A 22,512-nucleotide genomic window follows, 5' to 3' on the forward strand; every position below is an offset into this window, starting at 1 on the left:
TTGTGATGCTTTATGGTGACGCCAAACCTTGACTATACAACAAGCAGTCAATGACGTTTAGGTTTCAGGTTGCCCTGGGTGGATGTGTCCACAAGGTATTAAAAGTGGGTTTAAGTTGATGAATTCAACAGAGGAGCTGACCATCTGGTCTCAGTGATCTCAGGTTGGGCTGGCCTTGGCACCGGCCTGTTTGGTTGCTTTTGGTGACTCTGGGGTAACATTAAGCCATGTAAATCATAGTTATCATGTACCTCTACCCATGGGGTTTGCTAGATACTAAATAATCGGTCAGTAACTGCCCCTTTGGCCTCCTCCTTTGCACATTTTTGCCTGGCAAAAAACTCTTGATGTAAAGGAGAAAAGTGAATGGGCCTCCTTTTAACAATAGGCACACTGAACTCAAGCACTTACTAAGATAGGAAGAATAATATAAGACAGAAATAACTTGGAAGCTCATTTTGTCCATACCCGGTTATAGGTTGTTCAAGAAAATAAAAAGGTGACGGATTCTTTTGGCCTTAGTACTCTTTTTTGGCCTACTCCATTTCCACAAGGCTGATGGCTTTTAAATACTAACACCATCCCCAAAGGCATCTCCATAACCCCCCAATACGCAAGTCACAAATCACTGCTCAAAGGGACGAACACAAAGCACTTGCGATACTCTCCCATTTGGGTGCAGTCTTGATTCTCCAGAGAAAAGGGGACTCTCAGTTTAGATCTGCATGTATATACATATATATATATGGGCCAGGACTTGGGCCTTCCTGGTAAAACATAAAAACAAAACAATAAACAACGCCCCTCCCCCTCCCAAAACAAAAAACAAAAACAGAAAATCCAAGGCGCCGCTGCTGCTATCAGTAGCTTGGCTCAGACTCTGACTGCCAGAAACAAAAATAGGACTGAGCCCGGGTTCCTGAGACCCCGGCTGCCTAGGGCCAGGGCGAAGTTCCCGGGGTCTGGGCGCTGGACGCGGGCAGGGCCGGGCGCGGCGCTCTCGGGGACTTTCACCTGCTCGGCGGGCAGCGCGGGGGCGGACCCGGCGGCGGGCGGGGCCTGGACGCCCCGCGGGAGGAGCCGGCCCGGGCCCACCCCGCAGGAGGAGCCGCTCGCCCGCGGCTGATCCGGCGTCTCCGTGACAGGCACCCCGCTCCGCTGCCGCTGCCGCCTTTTCTTCCTTGTCCCGGGCTGTCCGCGCCACTGCTCCCGGGCCAGTGCCGCGCCCAGTCCTGCCGCGGGCCGCGCGCCCACTGCTCCCCTCCCCCAGCCCGGTCGTCGCGCCGCCAGCTCCCGCCGCCGCCCCCGCCACCCTCCTCGCCGGTAGGAATTGCGCGGCCACAGCGCCGCTCGCGTCGCCCGCATCCGCGCCGCCCGCTGCAGCCCGGCCCTAGGCGTCGCTCCGAGTCCCGGCTTCCACGGCCGCCGCGCGGCCAGGGCGCCCCTCCGCTTGCGCCCCCTCCGCGCGCCGTCGCCCCCAGCTCTCGCCTCCCCTCTCCTGGGTCTCTCCAGCCCCTTCCTGCCACCGCCGCCTCTGGAGGAGCCGGTCCACCGCGGGTCACCATGCCCAGCAAAACCAAGTACAACCTTGTGGACGATGGGCACGACCTGCGGATCCCCTTGCACAACGAGGACGCCTTCCAGCACGGCATCTGCTTCGAGGCTAAGGTGAGGGGGCCTCAGGGAGGGGACTGCCCCGGAGGGGCATGTGTGAGCGGACGGGATGCGCAGACATCCCGGACGCAGAGCTGGTGGGTTAGGCTGATTTGGGGGCCTTTCTGTTAGGGAGGGTGACTCCCCTTCTCTGTATAGTATTCCGCGGGCTCCTGCCCAGAACTGCTAAAGAGCAACTGCAAAGTTTGAGCGGTATTGCTTCACCCCCCTCCTCCCACCTGCAGACTCCCCCATCCTTACCCGTCCAGGACTGATTGAGTTACTTCCCGGATCCCTTTTTCTGAGGAGGAGAAGCCAGTGGGTGAGCGCAGCCTGGACGTGGTTCTTTAGAATCGGTTTAGGGAAGCTTTGGTGTTATTTACCTGTTGGGATCCCTTGGGAGAGGTGCTTTCAGGAAGGTCTTTTAAAGGGGGAATACCCGCTTCCTGATTGAAGAAAATAATACAGGGGTGGTTTTTGTTTTTAGATTCCAGGTAACCCCGGCCAGGTGTCAGAGTCACTTCCTAAACGCCTTATTTGCCACGACTCCTTTGCAAGTGCCAGTCATTGAAGGGGGGAGGTGTGGTGAAAGCTGCCCGGTTACTAGTTTTGTGGCTTAATGTTAAGTTTCAACAGCTAGTAGGGGACCGCTGCTGAAGAATTTATCGGGCTGACTGGAATTTTCAGCTCAAAGCCCCAGGTCCATCCTTGGGAGAGGGGGCGGGGCGGAAGCCTCTGTACTGCACCATGAGGTGTGAATAAGGCTGCCCCCCCCCTCCCACCGTGAGGCACTTCCCAGAATGAGGAGTTCTGGTTTCTGAGATTACAGCTGGGGTTCCTGCTGCTTATCACAGGTGAAGAGTGTTTCTCCTCTTCCTTCATGCAGCTTGACACCCTCCCCCCAAGACTCAGGGATGCTCAGCACCTACTGTGTGCCTGTCACTGGTAAGTGACAGAAAGTACTACCCCTCCAAGTAGGTTGTGTCTTCTGGTTTTGAAAAGGTAGTACTTTCGATGTGGAGAGAGTCTTCATTCCCTTTTTCTCCTTAATGGCTTTGTAGATGGCAGGGTGTTAGCATCTCAGGCAAGGGTTACTCCATCAGGTAGCTATTTGCTTCAGTTCTTGAGACATCTTTTTGAGTGTCTGATATGAGTCCAATGTGGTCAGTTACTTTCGATTGTTCTTCCTTCTCATGGAGATGTGTGAGTTGTTAAATCTTACCTTTTTTTTTCTCCCTGAATAACCTTCCACCAGCCATATTTGCTAGAGCTGGGAGGGCACCCCCTGTTTCCCCAGACATCAAACCCTGCAGTGGAATGCAGAGCTGAATTACTGGGTATGGCTGGGACCAGAGTGGGGCTGTAGCCAAGATCTTATCTTGCTTCTCTCAGAATAGAGCTGGTTGGTCTAATATAGGATGTTTGGGTTAATTTTTGTCCGGGCCTGTTGCTTTGGTGAGCAGGTTTTTAAATTTTAAAGTATGAGTTTTCATCATGTCATGATTTAATTTTCTTGGACACGCATAAACTGGGAAATTGGCTTTTGTCTTGTTTGGTTCACCAGGGCTCTGTTTTGCAAGAATGAACAGAAGAAGAAAGATCAGAATTAAAGTGTTTTTAACCTTTTAATTCTTTTCTCACAGTCTCTGCATTTGATCCTCGCTAGGACTCATAACCTAGGTTGTTAGAGTCGGATTCTTGCCACCTCCAATTCTAGTCTCACATCTCTGGGGAGAGCCCAGGACTGTGCACTTCTAAGGAGCATTCCAGGTGATTTAATGCAGGTGTTTGGGACCAGACTTTGAGAAACAGTGGCTTCAGGCTTGCCTCCAGCTTGCTGGATCTTACGCTCTCTTTCCCAACATGTAGTTTCTTTTCTAAGCAAATATCTGGGGGTTGTGTGGTGTAGTTCCTATAGTAACTTGCCTGGATTCACACACAGTGGTGCTCCATAAGAGGAAGGGGAACAACCACAGTTGGTCCCAGCTGTGTTCCCAATGCAGATGTGGGACATGGTGAACCATGGGTTCTGCTTTGAGAATGGTGAGGTAGGGAAGAAAGGACAGGGCTGACCTTGAGAACTGGGTCCTAACTCCCAGCTCTTGGTAACCGATGCTGGACACCAGTACATTCAAATCATGTCAGCTAAGACCTGAGTAGAGGTGGAAGCAGAAGCTTTTCTGTCTCATGAGCACCTGGGTAAGCACCTCATCTGGCTGGTTTTCACATCCCTCCCGAGCAGTGTCCGTGGAACTGCGCAATCACTGGGTTTTCAGGGTTAAATCCACACCACACTCATTCCTTGTTTTGGAAAAGCACGGGCTGTAAAAATGTAAATGTATTAGCGCTGCCTTGTCAGAAACTCCTGGAAAATGAGCCCAGGTCTTTCACTCCCAAGGGCTGGCAGTTTTTCAGAATCAACACTGGATGGAATGACTTTTTGGATGCATGCCGCTCATTTTCAGGGTGCCGCGGAGATTGAAAAGGTTATGGCCAGAGTTGAAGGGCATCTGGGTGTCAGGGGTTCTGTGCACTTAAAAAACACACCGTGCATTTAACTATCAAGTAGGATCCTAGAGGTTTTCCACCTGGCAGTACTTCATGTACTTCTCACTGCTTCCGCGGAGGTAGGTCTCCTTATACCTTATAAATGAGGATATGTTGCCTGCTTTATCGCACATAGCTGGGTATGGCAGAGACAGGATTTAAACCTGGGAGCTTTGACTTCAGACTCTCAAATGCAATGCTTATTCATTTAATATTTTTTATGGAATGTTCACTCTATGCTGTGCGGTTGGTCTGGTTCACGGTTCACTGGTGGGGCACCCTTAGGTTGTTGGCCTCTCTGACTCTGATGTAGGAAATTATTCAAACTTTTAGTGCTAGGCTCTTTCAAGATAAAACCTTGGTCTGGGAGCTGCTCTTAGGGGATAGTGCCCTCCGTGTCAGAAAGGGCACCTGGCTCACTGACCGTTGCTGGTGGGTGGGCGGTAAAATCCTTCTCGGCTTGAAAGCTTGTGTGGCTCCTTTGTATTTGTCTCTCCCTCTCCCTCTCCCAATATGCCTTCCTGGTGGCCAGTGCCGTCAACTGGCTGTCTCTGCTTGCTGGGTGAGAAGAAGACTTCTCATGACAGTGGTGCAGAGAATAAGAGTATTAATAATATAGTTCTGCCTTACGTTTGTAGGTGATTTTTGATTTGCCTGCGACTTTCACACACAAAATTTTCCTCATGTGGAAATTGGGACATTAGTGTTATCTCTGTTTTTCAGATGAAAACATTGGGGATCAGAGAGATTAACTTGTCCAGGGTCACAGAACTGATAAGATGAAAGAATAATGATTATAGCTGGTACTTAGTGAGCACTTACTATGGACCATGTATTGTTCTAGGTGCTGCCTCATTTAAGCCTCACACTCCAGTGCTTTTGATTCCTCGTCCATGGTTCCTTAGCTTCATCCTGAAATAGTAGCTCCCTCTGTATTCGTAACTCTCGTTGCGTAGCCCATTCACTGATCTGGGCATGTGTGGCACAGCCTGTCAGAACTGGAAAGCACCTGAGCTCACCTCATACAGCCTCCTCATTTTACAGATGAGGAAGTTGAGGCCCAGAGGGGAAGTCGTCGACCCAGGGTCACATAGCTAGGTGAGAACAGAACCAGAACTCATCCCTAGTTTCCTGGCTTCAAGGTGGTTTCAGTTATCTGTTCTGCTTAACAGCCTACCCCAAAACTCAGTGGCATAAAACAATGTCTGTTTAATCTGCTCTTGATTCGTGGGTCAGGAGTTCAGACAGGGCTTGGCTGGGCTGTTCTTCTGTTGCATGTGGTGTGGACTGGATCACTCACTTGGCTTCATTCTGCTGGGGCTGGGCTGGAAGGTCCTAGAAGGCTTCACTCTCATGGTTGTGCTTTGGTAGTCCTCCGTGTGCAGGTTCTCTGCATTGGGTAGATTGCACTTCCTTATAGCATGGTGGCCCTTTGATCTGGCAGCTGGCTTTCAAGAGGGAGTGTTCTAAGCAGGGAAGGTGGAAGCTCTGAAGGCCTGGCCTCCAAAGTTACACAGAGTCACTTCTGCTGCATTCTCCTGGTCAAATCGGGCCATAGGCTGGCTCAGATTCAAGGGGAGGAGAAGTATTCTTCACTTCTTGGTGGGGAGTGTCAAGGTCACAGTGCAGGAGTGCACGTGGGATGAGAGATATTGCCAAAGCCATCCTTGGATCATGGTCAACCATAAAATTTTGTGTTCTTTCTCCTCTGCATATAGCTTCTCCAGCGATGTCGAGTGTTCTTTGAGTACCTTGTCTCGTGCTTCTGTGTATAGCCCCCTCCCCCAACATCAGGTACATATATATATATAGCCAGCAACATCAAATTATTTATCAAGTGGAAGAAATTTCCAATTGTAGAAGGTCTGAAAGCAGTAAATATATTGTCTTATTGCTGAGTGATTTGGGGGATTTGGGAGTCCTTGGTCAAATCTGAACTGAATTCTCTGGCCATTACTCCCTCCTTGCTAAATGGCTTCACTGGCTGATGGTTTCCATGATGTAGATTTTAGAGGTTACAATAACCCCACACAGCAGGCTACCTGCGGATGCCTCTTGAACACGCTGTCTTGAGGGCTTCCAGATTAGGACATTACATATGTTGGTTCACCATAAATGGGGTACTCTAACTCAAACCTAACCTGTGGTGTGTGGTAAAAAGCTCTCAGAACCAGCTCTGCTATATTCTGGGTGTGCACTCTCCCCTCCCCCGCCCACCCCCCAAAGGGTCCTGTCTTCCAGGATTGTGGACAAGTAGGGATTCAGATAGAGGCCCTGGCGTATTCGCTGATGTCATCATTGAAGTGCAGGTTATTTCACCTTATTAGGTACTTGTCTGGATGCTTTAATATCCATTGTTATCTTCTGCCTGGACCAGATGAATCTTTGCGGGATGATGAGTCTCAAATATACAGCACTTCTCAGAAATAATACCTGTTTTTATTCACCCTTATTTTGCTCTCAGGTGCTCCAGGGTGTTCCTCTGGAGCTGGTGTTTTGGAATTTGATGGGTAAATGTATTTCTACCTTATCTGTACATTTCATGATTTTGCCATGTCTCCTTTGCCCCAAAATGTCCCAGTCCATTTAGTGGTCAGAATCTCACACTCACTCGTCATGCTGACCTTTGCCAATCATCCGTGTTCAAGACCCTAATCAGACTCATTGTTTATTATCGCTTACTCATAATGCTGCTATTTCCGGAACTCAAACCTTCAGAATGCTTTCTTTGACCATCATTATCTGCTTCCTCTCACCTCATTGCCTTGAGGCTTCCCTTAGCTCCTCAGTGACCTCCTGCTGCCCTTATCCTGCTCCCCCAGCAGCCTGGAGCCATGCCCATCCCCCTTTCCGTCTTTCCCACTTTCCTGCCCTACACTGCAGACTTGGTCTCTGCTACTTTCTTCCTTCCTTCCTGTTTTTGGAAAAAGAACTTCCTTCTTTCCTCCACTCCCTCTTCCCTAATAGCTTTATTGAGCTATAACTCACATACCATAGAAGTTGCTAATTTAAAATATACCATTAAGTGGTTTTTAATATATTCATAGTGTTGTGCAATCATCACCACAGTCAATTTTAGAACATTTTCATCACTGTACCCTTTAACTATCATCTCCCCCACCCGCGTCCACCCCAGCCCTAAGCGACTACTAATCTACTTTCTGTCTCTAGATTTGCCTATTCTGGACATTTCATATAAATGGAACCATGGTGTATGTGGGTTTTTGTGATTGGCTTCTTTCACTTTGCATGATGGTTTCAGGGTTCATCCATATTGTAGCATGTATCAGGACTCCATTCCTTTTTATGGCTGAATAATATTCCATTGTATGGGTATACCAAATTTTGTTTGTCCATTTATCAGTCGATGGACATTAAGGTTGTTTGTTTTTTAGCTATTAATAATGCTGCTGTAAACATTTTGTGCACAAATTTTTGTGTGATATATGCTTAAATTTCTCAGGGGCAGGCAGGTAAGAGTGAAATTGCTGGATCACACGGTAACTATGTTTAACCATTGTGGGACTGCCAGATTGTTTTCCGATGTGGCTGCACCATTTTACTTTTCCACCAGCAGTGTGTTAGGATTCTGATTTCTCTGCATCCTCACCGACACTTCTTATAATCTGGTGTTTTGATTCTAGCCAGCCTAGTGGGTATGGAGTGGTATCTCATTGTGGTTTTGATTTGCATTTCCCTGATGAATAATGATATAGAACATCTTTTCATGTGTTTATTGGCCATTTTCACATCTTTGGAGAAACGTCTATTCAGATCTTTTGCCCATTTTTAAATTGGATTGTCTTTTTTAAAAAAAATTACTGAATTGTAAGAGCTCTTTAAATATTCTGTATTCAAATCCATTATATAGCTCTGCAAGTGTTTTCACCTATTCTGTGGGTGGTCTTTTGACTTTCTTGGTATCGTCTTCTGAAACACAAAAGTTTTAAATTATGAAGTCCAATTAGTTTTTTTCTTTTTCCCTCTTTCTTTTTGAGATTCATCTGCCGTCCCTCTGCTGCTAGCCCACCTCTCCTGAGTCTTTTTTCATTACCCCATCACTCCCTACCCCCACCTTTGCATTGTTCCATCTTTCCCCCTACTGGCTCACTCCTCTGTCCAGGAGTGTGCTGTGACCTTCTCTATGTGAAAACTCTCTTCTCTCCACCTTTTTCTTCATGAACATGTTGTCCTCTTCCTTTTACAGCTAAGCCTCATGAAAGAGTGGTCTATTCTCTTCAGTTTCTCAATATTCATTCAGTCCCTGGCTGTGTCCTTCCCACCTCTGTCCTGGCTGCCATGTAGAGATTGTTCTACTGTCACCCTTCCCTGTCCTCATTCTTTTTGAGTTTTCTCCCTGAACAGCCTATCATTGTCTTTCTTGGGATGCCTCACTCAGCTCTCTTCAGGCTCTCGATTGGCCATGCATAGCCCCCCCCGTCTGTACCTTCTCTTCTTTGCTGCACATTGACCTCTAAGGTAAGTGCTCAGTTTCATCCTTCCCCCTCCCGCCTTGTTATGCATGTTGGCTCCTAGATCTCTAACTCTAGTCCAGACTCCAGATCTTTATTTCTAGCTTCCTGCTGGCTATCTCTACCCCAGTGAACATGTTGCTCACCCCATTGCTCAACAAGGTTGAATTCAAATCTCTCTGATGACTTCATACTTCTTTAAATGACCCCACCATCTTCTCAGACACCAAGCTTGACACTTTGGAGCAGTGGACTCATTGGCTGTTGATTGAGTACCTATTGTGGCCAGGCTTTTCCCAGAAACCCGCTCCCCCCCCCCGTCCCCCCACTTCAAATGAGGTGTGTCCTTGAATTTTCACAGTGATGTCCATCCATGCATCCTGCCTGTTCCTCCTTGTCTCACCTCTGGCTGGTTCAGATGCTTATCACCTCTCACCGTACTGTTTCAGTTACCTTCTGGAGGCCTCCGCTTTACCCTATAAACTTCTGCTCTGTTAATTATCCTGAAATATAATTATGATATCCTTCTACTCAAAGACACTAAAAGTTTATAAGCCTACTATATTAGATCCAAAAATTCTTAGCCTGGTATTCAGGGCTCTCTGGTTTTGAACAGTTCCCTTTAATCACCCTATGCTTCAACCCAACTGGGGTACTTACCCTTCCCTCAACCCTCCCTGTGATTCCCCATCCATCTCTTAGGCCCAGTCCACTGTCACTCAGTGAAGTGGATGTTACCAGACCCTCCTCTGTGTGGAAGGGACTGAGCAGACCCTGCTATGGACTACAGCTGCTTGCCCTTGTCTGGTTTTCATCCCCCCATTGTCATCATTAGGGTCCCTGTCCCTCTGCCCACTTGTGTCTTCTGCAGTGCTGACTGCAGTGTTTTGCATATAGAAAATGTATTTTGAATCAATGAATATAATTTCTAAGATGCTCCCCACAAGGACTGCCAGGACCTTCCTGTATCACCCAAGAGTGGGCGATGCCTCAGCTGGCTCTAGTCTCCTGCCAGCTTTTTCTCTTGTTTCAGGCCTGTACCTCTCAGTCCCTAGTGAGACTAGTCTCTGATCCCAGGAGGTATCCCCATCACCCTTCACCTCACAGAGTGCCACTGCCTTCCAAAGGAAATGCCAGGTAAGCATTTTTCCTGAATTAAATGGAATTCCAGCGATGGATATGCAATGGAATTAGAATCTTTGATTATAGAACACATGGCCAATTTTAGGAGTAGATAATTGTCATTAGTAAAAAAAAAATGTTTTCAACCTGTTGTGTTCTTATTAATGAACTAATACCCTTTACCCCCAATTCTTTATTTCCTCTAATTTTCTATTTTATCGTTTTTATGACATGAATCTGGTTGACAGCATAGCATAAATGGGTTCAGGAGCCGAATTGTGTTTGGGTTAAAATCTTGGCTCTGTCCCTCACTTGCCGTGTGAACTTGTGTGAGTTACTTAACATCTCTCCTTTAGGATCCTCATCTGTAAAAAGAGGATACAGGTATCACATACCTCATAGGGTTAGTGCAAACGAGTTATGCACGCAAACTCCTAGCATAGTGCCTGGCACAGAGTGGGCCGTTATTTTTATTACTGTTGTTGTTTAGTCCTGCAGATTGCGATTTAAATTTCATCTGTGCATGATTTTGATCTAGGAATGATCATACACTCTTTTAAAAAAAATTTTATATATTTATTTTTTGGCTGCGTTGGGTCTTCGTTGCTGCGCGTGGGCTTTCTCTAATTGCGGTGAGCGGCGGCTACTCTTCGTTGCGGTGCGTGGGCTTCTCATTGCGGTGGCTTCTCTTGTGGAGCACGGGCTCTAGGTGTGCGGGCTTTAGTAGTTGCAGCATGTGGGCTCAGTAGTTGCGGCACGCAGATACGAGAGTGTGCAGACTGCAGTAGTTGTGGCACGTGGGCTCAGTAGTTGTGGCTTGTGGGCTCTAGAGCTCAGGCTTAGTAGCTGTGGTGCATGGGCTTAGTTGCTCCATGGCATGTGGGATCTTCCCGGACCAGGGATCGAATCCGTGTCCCCTATATTGACAGGTGGATTCTTAACCGCCAGGGAAACCCCCACTCTGTTTTTTTAATAAGTCAGAGGCCTAGTAGTTTATTATCTTCATTTTACATGCCTGCTTAAAGCATCTAGCCGCCATGTTATTCTTGATTCCCAAAGTTGCAAATCAGACAGCGTGACTACTTTGTGGACTTAAAATAGCTGTCAGCCTCCTTGGGAAGGAATAAGGAGGGGTTAACTAGCTTCTGGTACATGCCCCCATCACATTTGTTCCAGTCTTTTAATCCTTGTTCGGATTAAAAAATCACAGAATCTTGTTAAGTACTGTATGTTGTCTGTATTCACTACCTTTCTCTGAATTTCTTGGATAAATGTATCTTTAAGCAGAGGTAATGTAAGCAGAAGGAATCTTGCATCATGGGATTAATTAATACCTTGTGATGCCTACAATTCCCTTTGCAATTTTTATATTAAGCATCATATTTCCTTTCAAACACTGGAGCAGCTAGCTTTAAAAGTTACTTAAAATGGCACTTCCAGCAAGTTCTGTGGCCAGAGTGTTGGAACACTTTAGAACCCCTGGTCCCCTACCCACCACGTGTAACCCAGTTGGTTTTCTGCAACACTTCAACGAGACTTGTGTGTCTTACACTTTTATGGCTCCATCCATGAGAACTGAGGACAGTGGTTACTACCCCCGTTTATTCTTGAAGCTGCAGTGCTTTCCAGGAGAACTGTTGAAATGATCAGCCTTGAGAGGTGAATGAGACCTGGCACTCCCTACCAAGGGGTAGCCAAGAAGAGGGCACTTGCCCAATGCACCCTGTATTCAGAATGTTCTGAACTCCATTAACCTGTGTGGAATCATGTTAGAAACACTGTTTGCGTGCTTGCAGAATCATCGCGTGTCCCCTATCCTGTGCTGCTCCTCCTTGCTGGTTCTGTTTGTGCATTTCTTATCCGTTGATCTAGGCTATAAGCTCCTCAAGGATGAAGAGGACTCCCCACATACCTGCCTCATGCTGTTCACATCGTAGAAAGCTAACATAATAATCACTATCATTTACAAAGCACTTACTATGTTCTAGGCGCTGTGCCAAGCTCTCTCTAGGAAATGATTAATCTTCCCCAACAGCCCTACGAGTTAAGGTACTCTCATCGTTTGAGTTTTACTGATGGGGAAGCCGAGGCATAGACAGGCAGAGTAACTTGCTCACAGCCCACATTTAGTAATGGATAGATCCCTGAGTCAAACCCTGGCAGTCTGGCACTATTAACTTCTGTGCTGAATGTGCTTCAAGATACCAAGAACTAATGTTTATCCAGTACTCACCACTTTCAACGCATGGTTCTCAGAATTTTACATATGCAAACTAATTTAATCTTTACAGTGGCCCCCTGAGGGTAGGTGTTTTTGCTTACAATGAGGAAACTGAGACCATCTTTCTAGGTTGGATTGAATGGGCGAATGGACTATTAAAGGTGGTGGTCTCAGCTCCTCCCATTGAGGTTAAGCCTGTGACCAAGGGACTGGTCAGCTGCTGTGTGCCAGTGGGCAACAGGCCACCTTTGGTGGGCCTCTCTGGTGGGTCATGTTGATGGTCTCCAGATATGAAACTGAGGCATCAATGAGTAAGTGGAAAAGCCGAGACAGGCAGGAGAAGGGCTTTGGGAGGCCCTTCCTTCCTGGGGAGAGTTATTCTTTGCTGGGCTCCTGCCCGTGCACTTCCTGTCTAGTGGTGGTGATCCACCCGCCCTTACCACACCTCTTCCTCCTGTCAACTTCCATGCCCTCTTCCTTGCATTTCTCAGCTCCGTTTCTGAGGACTGGTTCTCTCCACTCCACTTGGAGCCTCCAGGGTCCCTCTAGGAAAGTATAAATGCCAAAAAACTTCCAGCCCAGGAGATGTTGCCTTTTGGTTGGAAATCTTAGCCCACAGTGCACAATGGAAAAGCTCCTTGGTTGTGTCCTTTTTTTCTATCTTGATTATAAACTCTTCCCTTTTTGTTTTGGTCTCTTTGGATGGGAAGAGGAACTCATGTGGAAGCGTTTTATTTTTCTGCCAAGAAGAAGATTAATGTCTCCCATGGGCCAAGTGACAGCTAACATATTATTTCGCTCCCATGCTATTTCCCATAAATGGATTTAACCTGTACTGTAACTACATTTTCAAACTGGTCCTCAATATGTGTGGATTGTTTTCTCTTAAATTTGGCAGCTCAGGTTAAACACACTGTATCCTGGGCACCCATATCCAAAGTATGATTGAAACTTTTTTTTTTTTTTTTTTTTTACGGTACGCAGGCCTCTCACTGTTGTGGCCTCTCCCGTTGCGGAGCACAGGCTCCGGACGTGCAGGCTCAGCGGCCATGGCTCACGGGCCCAGCCGCTCCGCGGCATGCGGGATCCTCCCGGACCGGGGCACGAACCCGTGTCCCCTGCATCGGCAGGCAGACTCTCAACCACTGTGCCACCAGGGAAGCGCTGAAACTTCTTTCTTTCTTTCTTTTTTTTTTTTTTTAAAGTATGATTGAAACTACCTCTTGCTTCAAGGTCACTTAAATGCTGCTCTTTCCTCCTTCAGGTCAAGAATTTTGCAGCATCCTCAAGTGAGAGGAATCACCTGCAAATTTCTTTGATTAGTTAAGGCATCTGTTCTCAAACTTTGGTGTCTATTAGAATCATGTGGAAACTGATGAAAATATAGAGGCCCAGGCTTGAAGTAGCATAGGGCTTGGATCTCTGTGCCTTGATCATGTTTTCCAGGTGATTCTGATAGATACCTTTGTTTGAGAACCATGAGTTGGAGCACTAGTTCTCAAACTTGGCTGCTCTTTGGAATCTTGGGGGAGTTAAAAAAAATTGTTGCTGGCTGCGAACGCTCAGCAAATTTAATTCAATTAATATGGGTGTAGCCTGGGTGTTGCAATTAAATCTTTTATTTCTTTGCTGAGACTTTGTTTTTTCATTTGTTTCAAGCATATTCATAATTGTTTGTTGAAGCATTTTAATGAAGACCACTTTAAAGTCCTTGTCAGATAATTCTGTCATCTTTTTTTTTTAACATTTTTATTAGAGTATAATTACTTTACAATGTTGTGTTAGTTTCTGCTGTATAACAAAATGAATCAGCTATATATATGCATATACCCCATATCCCCTCCGGCTTGCATCTCCCTCCCCTGCCCCATCCCACCCCTCTAGGTGGTCACAAAGCACCCAGCTGATCTCCCTGTGCTATGCGGCTGCTTCCCACTAGCTATCTCTTTTACATTAGGTAGTGTGTATATGTCAGTGCCAGTCTCTCACTTCATCCCAGCTTACCCTTCCCCCTCCCCGTGTCCTCAGGTCCATTCTCTACGTCTGTGTCTTTATTCCTGTCCTGCCCCTAGGTTCATCAGAACCATTTTTTTTTTTTAGATTCCATATATATGTGTTAGCATACAGTATTTGTTTTTCTCTTTCTGACTTACTTCACTGTGTATGACAGACTCTAGGTCCATCCACCTCACTACAAATAACTCAGTTTCGTTTCCTTTTATGGCTAATATTCCATTGTATATATGTGCCACATCTTCTCTATCCATTCATCTGCCGATGGACACTTAGGTTGCTTCCATGTCCTGGCTATTGTAAATTGAGCTGCACTGAACATTGTGGTACATGACTCTTAGAATTATGGTTTTCTCAGGGTATATGCCCAGTAGTGGGATTGCTGGGTCGTATGGTAGTTCTATTTTTAGTTTTTTAAGGAACCCCCATACTGTTCTCCATAGTGGCTGTATCAATTTACATTCCCACCAACAGTGCAAGAGGGTACCCTTTTCTCCACACCCTCTCCAGCATTTATTGTTTGTAGAATTTTTGATGATGGCCATTCTGACTGGTGTGAGGTGATACCTCATTGTAGTTTTTGATTTGCATTTCTCTAATGATTGGTGATGTTGAGCATCCTTTCATGTGTTTGTTGACAACCTGTGTATTTTCTTTGGAGGAATGTCTCTTTGGATCTTCTGCCCATTTTCGGATTGGGTTGTTTTGATATTGAGCTACATGAACTGCTTATATATTTTGGAAATTAATCCTTTGTCAGTTGCTTTGTTTGCAAATATTTTCTCGCATTCTGAGGGTTGCCTTTTCGTCTTGTTTATGGTTTCCTTTGCTGTGCAAAAGTTTTTAAGTTTCATTAGGTCCCATTTGTTTATTTTTGTTTTTATTTCCATTTCTCTAGGAGGTGGGTCAAAAAGGATCTTGCTGTGATTTATGCCATAGAGTGTTCTGCCTATGTTTTCCTCTAAGAGTTTGATAGTGTCTGGCCTTACATTTAGGTGTTTAATCCATTTTGAGTTTATTTTTGTGTATGGTGTTAGCGAGTGTTCTAATTTCATTCTTTTACATGTAGCTGTCCAGTTTTCCCAGCACCACTTATTGAAGAGGCTGTCTTTTCTCCATTGTATATTCTTGCCTCCTTTATCAAAGATAAGGTTACCATACTTGCGTGGGTTTGTCTCTGGGCTTTCTGTCCTGTTCCATTGATCTATATTTCTGTTTTTGTGCCAGTACTGGCATCTTTTCATTGTCTTTTCTCATTCATGTTGAGATTTTCTTAGTTCCTGGAATGATAAGTGATTTTTGATCGAAACCTGGATGGTTTGGGTATTATGTTATGACTTTCTGGATCTTAATTACGTCTGTTTTGGCAAGATTTCTCTTCTCTGCCGATGTGCTGGTGGGGGGAGGGGAGCGCTGCCTCCTTACCATTAGGTGTGGGTGGAAGGCTAGATCATTTATTGGCTTCAGCTGATACCGCTCGGGTGGGGCAGGAGTGCCTCGTTACTGTTGGTCACGTGATCTCCCCATATGCTCTGCCTCCTGACCCTCGGTGGTGGTAAAAGTTCTGACTCAGCACTGGGAATCTTCTGAAACCCCAGCGAGGAGAGCAGGAGGCCTTGTTATCACCCATAGGTGGACTTCCTGGCGTCCCAGCTTCCCGTTCAGGCGTCTCTGATACCGACAGGAAGAAGGTAAGGGTGGAGCAACTCCTTACAGCGTGGTGAGGGCAGAAATCTAGTTTCTGACACTGCTGGTGGGATGAGTATGAGGGTAATAGGTTTTTTCTGTGATGTTTGGCTGGAGTAGAGCTGTTATTGTCTGAAAGTTTTCTGTCATGTGCAGCTGCCCATTTCCTGGTCCTTTGGCTAGAGAAAGCGGGCTTCTCTTGGGAGTGTTTTTTTTTTTTTTTTTGGTCTGTGTTCATCGGCATTTCTGGGTCTCTGGCTTCTCCAGCAACGGGTCTGGGAGATGTGAGGCAACAAGAACCCAGGGAACTCAACTGTCGCGTTCCTTGGGTGCTGCGATCCCTGCCTGGTCTGCCTTCTCTCCATCTTTTGGAGTTGTCTTGTACTAGTTTTATATATAATGCCTGGAGTTTTGGAGGTTGTTAGCAGGAGGAATGGGGATAGGTATGTCTACTCCATCTTTCTGGAAACGGGAGTTCTGCATGTTGGGAGGGTAAAAAGCCCCCCCCACCAGGTGATTCTAATCAAATCAGATCAAGGAGCACAATTGGAGAATCTCAGTGTCAGAGTGCTGGAGCAGCCCAGGGTAGTAGTTTCGGTGGAAAGACCAAAAGGACCTGGGGTCTTTCCCAAGTGGAGGTCCTTATGAATCATTGTGTACTGCCTGGTAAATTCTTATCACTTATCTTCACTTTCCTTCCATAGATTTATTGAGATTTTTTTCGCCATATAGCTTTTTCTGAATCTGACTCGTGTTCCCTGAATATACATTTCCAAATGCGGGTGTAGGAATAAAACCAATCGTATAGGAAGTATTTATTGTGCTTGTACTGTGTTTAGGGCACAGTACTTGGTGTTGAAGGTCAGAGATATGTGAGACAAGGTGGTGACTTGAAGGAAATCAGCCCAGCTGGGGAGATATGGAAAGACAGGCACAGTGATAGTATTATGTATTGAGCACATACTATGTGCTGGGCATTCTGCCAGGTTGTTTCATAAACTTTTTCATTTAATCCTTCCAACTATGGTGCATGATGTCATTCTCTCCCTTTCATCGTCGTAGTTTCAAAGGCTAAGTATTAAGTGACTTTTTCAAGGTCTTTCCATATCCAGTCCTGGGACAAAATTGGACTAAGGCTTTGCTGGAATGAGGCCTTGCTTTTTCCACACAGAGATGTTCTACTGCGCTTTCTTCATGAGCCTGTTCGTGGGGGTCCTGCTGTGATGGGGTAGAGCTCATCCATTTATATTCTTCCCCGAAACCTAGGACAGTTTTTGGAGGCAGCTGTTGTTAGTGGCTTAGCCTGTGACTTTGGAAGGGGTCTTGCAGGGGCATGAGATGATGAGTCTTGAGGTTTAACAATATCACTGAAGCAGTTTTGTGGAGAGTGGGTTGGAGGGGACAATAATAGGCCCAGAGAGACTGTTCAGGAAGCTCATCCAGTATTTCAGGTTAGAGATGGCAGTGGCTGGAACGAGGGACCACGTTTTACTCTGGAGGTTGCCAAGAGGTATACGGCATCTTTTGGTTTGGAATGACCACATGTATAAGTAAAGAAGTGAATGGGCAGCTTTTAGGTAAGTGAAAAGGAGAGGAAGGGTGGCTCTGTGGTATGAATGGGGGAGAGAATGGTTTATATGTGGAGTTTTATTACCTTCTTTTTGAGAGGGGAGGAGATAATAAGAAAACCGTAGGTAATGAAGAAATGATAGAGGCAGGAAGACCCATACATACCCCAGGAGGCTTTAAATACCAGGCTTGAGAGATGTGACTTCATCTTGTAAATGATGGGGAACAAAAATGTGTGCCTCTAGGGGATGATATGTATATGTGTGTGTATATATATAAAATATATACACACATATATATAAATATATACACATGTATATGCACATATATGTATGTAGATGTGTGCATGCACACACAGAGTCATGTATTAGGAAGAGGAAATGGTTAAGAGTTGTAAAGACACAAAAGAGCACTTCTCCACATGTGAGGACCTGAACCAGGACGACAGTGGCAGGCATGGAAATGAAGGGGTAGGTGTAAGAGAAATTGCAAAGAAAGGTTTGGTACAGCAACACGTATTGTGTTCTTAGGGCCAGGGTGTATTTGGGAAGGAGAGTCAGAAGCAGAAAAGACACAGAACTAAATAGTCTTCACTTCAAAGGGACTTACTCTAAATGAGTCATTACAATTCACATGACAAACCTTTAAACGCTGTCCACTGGGAGGACACTCTAATATCTGAACTGCAAGAGCTTGAAAGGTGGTTGAACTTGTCTCATTTCTGTATTTGGTCTTCAGCTGTTCTTCATGGGTTGGGCCCTTAGCTACACTCTGTCCTAATATCCTGTATGGAATTCTCTTTTTAGAGCAGTCCTGCTATCTTATACTATCTCAGAGTTTAGGAAACCTATTAGGCTGCTGAGATGTGGCAGTTTAAGCCAGAATGATGGAATGAGACTGTGTCTGTATGAGCTCCTCTGAGAAATGAGAAAAGGGTTGAGTGGGATGCTAATAAAGGCTGTAAAAACACAGTCCCTAGTTAGTTGACAATCTCAGCAAGTCAGGATTAGGAAGTTTCTTTCTCCCTCCCAGCCTCTTGTTGGAAGTGGAACTTGCTAAAATATAAAAACTTCAGGCAGGGATTCTGTAAGTCACTGGTGACAAATCCATGATGGGTTTCTGAGGCTAATTAAATTGTCTGGGACATTAGATAGCAGCTCCCTCTGTGTCCCTAGGCTTTCTGTGAATCCTTACTGCCTATATTGCAATTATTTCTGTCTTCTACCATCTCCCTCCACTCCCAGCTCCCCTCCAGGTGGTACTCCCTGGCCTGTGGATGCTGAAACAAGCACCATGTCTGATTCATTCTTGAATTTCTGGGGTTTAGCACAGTGCCTGACACATGATAGGTGCACCATTGATCCTGAATGAACAAATGAATGAATGAAGTTGGTGTCATTGATCCTCACCACATTTACCTGGGTGCCTTTGCCAGGAGTGGGATCCCAAACATGGCTCTTACCCAGTACAGTAATTCTGCTTTTCCTGCCCAGCCCAGTTGTTATTCCCAGTCATGTTGGTTGTATTTTTCAAAATATTTTTTTGTGGCAAGAATGCAGTGTTTGGTGACTGTGCCCTCCCAGCCATTCCCTTGGCAAAATGGTAAAGATTTTTATGGTATGGCTCTCACTTTTCTTCTCCAGGAGGTGACCTAGCCTGTGGCCTGAAGCTGGCTTTGTTGTTGTAGATCTGGGGTGAATACATCAACTCCATTCTCATCTTAGGAAGCTTAGCTCATCAGATACTGGTTTCTCCCCACCTCCCAACTCTATGTGCATTCTTCTTCCTTAAATTACTATAGCACCATTTGGTTTATAATCTGTCACTTGTGTACTTGTCTTAGCATAGGCTCCATAAAAGGTGGTTAAACTTTTGTTTTTTCTGCAGTACTGTCAGAGGGCCTGGCACATAGTAGCCGTTCACTGAGCCTATGTGGGGTGCGTGGAATTCGGCAAGGGTTTGTTTTGTCAGAGAGTGAGGCCGACATCCTTTGGGTCTTGTGGTTATCAAGTGCCTGATGACAGTGCTGCCTTTTAGTGATTCTTTATTTCCTCTTTCCAGCCGTAGCTTGAAGTTGTTTTTCATTAAAAAGTATGTCTAAAGCACACACTTGAGGCTGCTGACTCACCTCTTCTAAGGGAGAAGCCTTGACGCCTTGGCTATGTCATGTGGGAGGGACGCAGTCCCTCCTCTCACCTCTCCATTCCAACGTACTCTTTTCTCATAATAGTCTATTTATTCAGCAGGCAGGCCAGGATCTGTGAGACTAGAATGAGGCATGGAAGAATTCTGCACTGGTTGCAATGCCGGTCCTACCCTTTGCTGGGTCACACAAGCTTTGAACAGGTCACTTTCATCTCTGTACTCCAGTCCCCTGGTTTGTAAAATAAGAGCCACTTAGAACCTAAATCTTAGATGATCTCTGAGATCCCTTCTAAACTGAACACTCCGTGATTTTCTGTTTTATTCTTCCCATATCTTCTGTAATCCCACCCCCATGACTTAATGCCCACGTACTGGTTGACAGATCAATTAGAGCAAACAGCCGGAACCCAGCAAGACTGCACGTGGGGCTCAACATGCTCCCGGCTGTGGAAGTGCCCTCTCTCTCTTTGAGGCGTGGGAGGCAGGAACCTGTGCTCTTTCTTCCCCCTAGCTGTTCATCAATACGTTGCTCCAGTGTAACTACCCGTAAGCAGAATTTGTTCATCACTCGTCTTCTGTCCTCAAATATTTATACCTTTTGCTGCTCTGCGAAAAGAAATCTTTCAAGTCTTAGTCACCAATTTTTCCCTATTGCAGCCAGAAGAGAAGAATTGTGAAAAACTGCAGAACCCTATGGGGTCACATCCTGCAGAAAGGCAAAGGAGAAAAAAGACTGAGCTGCAATCTTGGATTTTGTAGAAATTCAAGCAGGAAGAGGCCTCTGTGTGCTTCACATGGGCCAGTCTTAGCCTTAAAGAGCAGCCCAATTTTCCAGGGTGAACCCTCAGCCTTGCTGCCTCAGAAACCTAATTTTGTATTTTAATAGTGCTTTGCAACGCAGCTGCACCTCGGGATCACCTGGAGAACTTACATACAGATGCCCACTACCCTTAGGGATTCTTATTTCATATATCTGGGCTGGGGTCCCACCATCACTGTAACTTTCAAAGCTCCCAGGTGATTGCAGCATGCAGCCAGGAGAACTGTTGATGTATTCACAGAACAGGGGCATTTATGAGCAGACCTGGATTATGCTGGTCGACAAGCCTGATTTATTAGGCCAGGATATGCCTTTTGATGGATTTACGATGAGATGCGTAATTGAATGAGTGACTGGATATTCTTGTGGGTGCAGAACCAGCACTTATCTCCCTGCAGGTAAGAGGATCGGGGTTGGAGGGGCATAGGTCTCCATCAGAGGGTTGACTGGGGATGTTTAATGTCAGCAGGCCAGGAGGGTTTGAGGTGTTCTCCCACATGATGGTGATGGTTTCCCTGGTGAAGTTGGAACATTCAAAGTCTGTAGGTCAGAGCTCTCCCCCAGCTACAAAATATTTGGCTGGATACTGCCAGCAGTTGCCTTTCCGTGTTGTGCTGTCGTGCGTGACCGAGTCCAGGGCCGATCAGTGCCTCCCTCCCCTCCCTGTGACACCTTCTTTCTTTACCTTTGTGAGTACAGAGTCTGGTAACTGACACCTCTTTTGGGCCTGGGAGATTCATCTTCTCTGTGTCCTCCTTGCCCTCCTTCTCCTCCACTCCTCATATATTTTCTGCCTCAGTCTCGAATTAGCATTTCTCCAGGAAGACCTGGTATCTTTTCAAGCAAAATCTTTTCTCACGACCACCATATGGGCCCTCGGCATGCTGATTTCTTTGTTTTTTATGGAGTTGGCCATTGTTTCTAGATCTTTTTCAGTGGACACAGTTGGGGAACTATAAAGAGAGAGCATGAGAATGACAGTAATAGATATGAACATAATATCAATACTTGAGCGTTCATACTGATATTTCCAATTAGGATCCAAGACTACAAGGTTTTTACCTTGTCTTTCCTATATTTCATCTGTCTTTCTTCCACACTGTGAATTCTGATTTTCAAGTACATAGGGAATGACAGAATTGAATACCCCATAATTACTCATTTGCTTTATCCCACAGTATACAATCAGCAGTCTTGGAATAACAATACTAATGCCAGCATCAATTATGATACCGAAAATATCCAAAAACTTTTTTTGCATATGCCATCCTTATCCTCCATCATTTAAAAAAAAATGTTTTTACTAGATCATTGTGGTGGACTGAGTAATGACCCTTCAAAAAGTGTCCAGCTCCTAATCTCTAATACCTGTGAGGTTACTTTATACTGCAAAGGCATTGCATATGGGATTAAGGGTCTTAAAATGGGGAGGTTACTGGATTATCTGGGTGGGCCCTAAATACCATCACAAAGAAGGAAGCAGAGAGAGATTATACACAGAAGAGGAAATGACAGTGTGATCCTCCTGGAGGCAGAAATTGGAGTAATGCAGCCACAAGCCAAGGAAGGCTGGCAACCACCAGAAGCTGGAAGAGCAGGCAACCGATTCTCACCTAGAACCTCTGGAGGGAAGGCAGCCTGATGGTACCTTGATTTTGGTTCAGTGAAACTGATTTTGGACTTCTGGCCTCCAGAACTGTGAGAGAATAAATTTCTGTTATTTTAAGCCACATTTGTGATAATTTGTAATAGCAGCCATAGGAAACTAATACAATCATATAGCCATTACACATTGTATATCTTTCTTTAAGCCTCTCTTAGTATTAGTTCCTTAATAACTACATATTTAATACTTACTACCAGTACTTACTTCCACATGTCTAGTCATTTTGGTCCTTTGAAATTCATTCTCTAGTATCCTTAGGAAGGACTCATGGGAACAGTATTTCCTGATTTTTTTTAAATGTTGGTAAAATTTTGTCAAAACTGCTGGATACAAAATTCTTGATTCACATTTTATTTATCTTAAATATTACTCCATTTTCTTCTTCCATAAATCTTGTAAGTCTGATAATCTTAATTTTCTCTCCCTTATAATTCATGTACTTTTTCTCCTTAGATGCCCAAATGATCTTTAAAGTCCTGTAATTTTACTAGGGTATAGCTTGATATCAGTTGTTCTGAGTCAGTATTCTCAGGTACATAATCTCTTTAAATATAAGGTTTCAAATATGTTTTGGGAACGTTTTCGTGAATAACTTTTT

At 45.4% G+C, this 22,512-nt stretch overlaps 1 protein-coding gene across 6 annotated transcripts in view; it reads left to right on the top strand.

Annotated features, from left to right (window-relative positions):
• The first annotated feature begins 1,345 nt into the window (after window positions 1-1,345).
• Window positions 1,346-22,512, top strand: part of LOC116758533 (carboxyl-terminal PDZ ligand of neuronal nitric oxide synthase protein) — a 307,707-nt gene continuing 286,540 nt past the window's right edge. For 2 of the 6 annotated variants that reach the window (XR_004351186.1, XM_032641423.1), the window contains exon 1: window positions 1,364-1,668. Coding sequence is in view for 5 of the 6 variants with exons in the window: in XM_032641423.1 (XP_032497314.1) it covers window positions 1,564-1,668 (105 nt within the window). In the remaining variant the exon portion in view is untranslated. Of the gene's footprint in view, window positions 1,669-22,512 lie in introns of all 6 variants that reach the window. The other 4 variants (XM_032641463.1, XM_032641472.1, XM_032641446.1 and 1 more) reach the window with 4 other exon arrangements.

This window comes from Phocoena sinus, chromosome 1, assembly GCF_008692025.1.
Source record: "Phocoena sinus isolate mPhoSin1 chromosome 1, mPhoSin1.pri, whole genome shotgun sequence".
Classification (NCBI taxonomy): Eukaryota; Metazoa; Chordata; class Mammalia; order Artiodactyla; family Phocoenidae; genus Phocoena; species Phocoena sinus.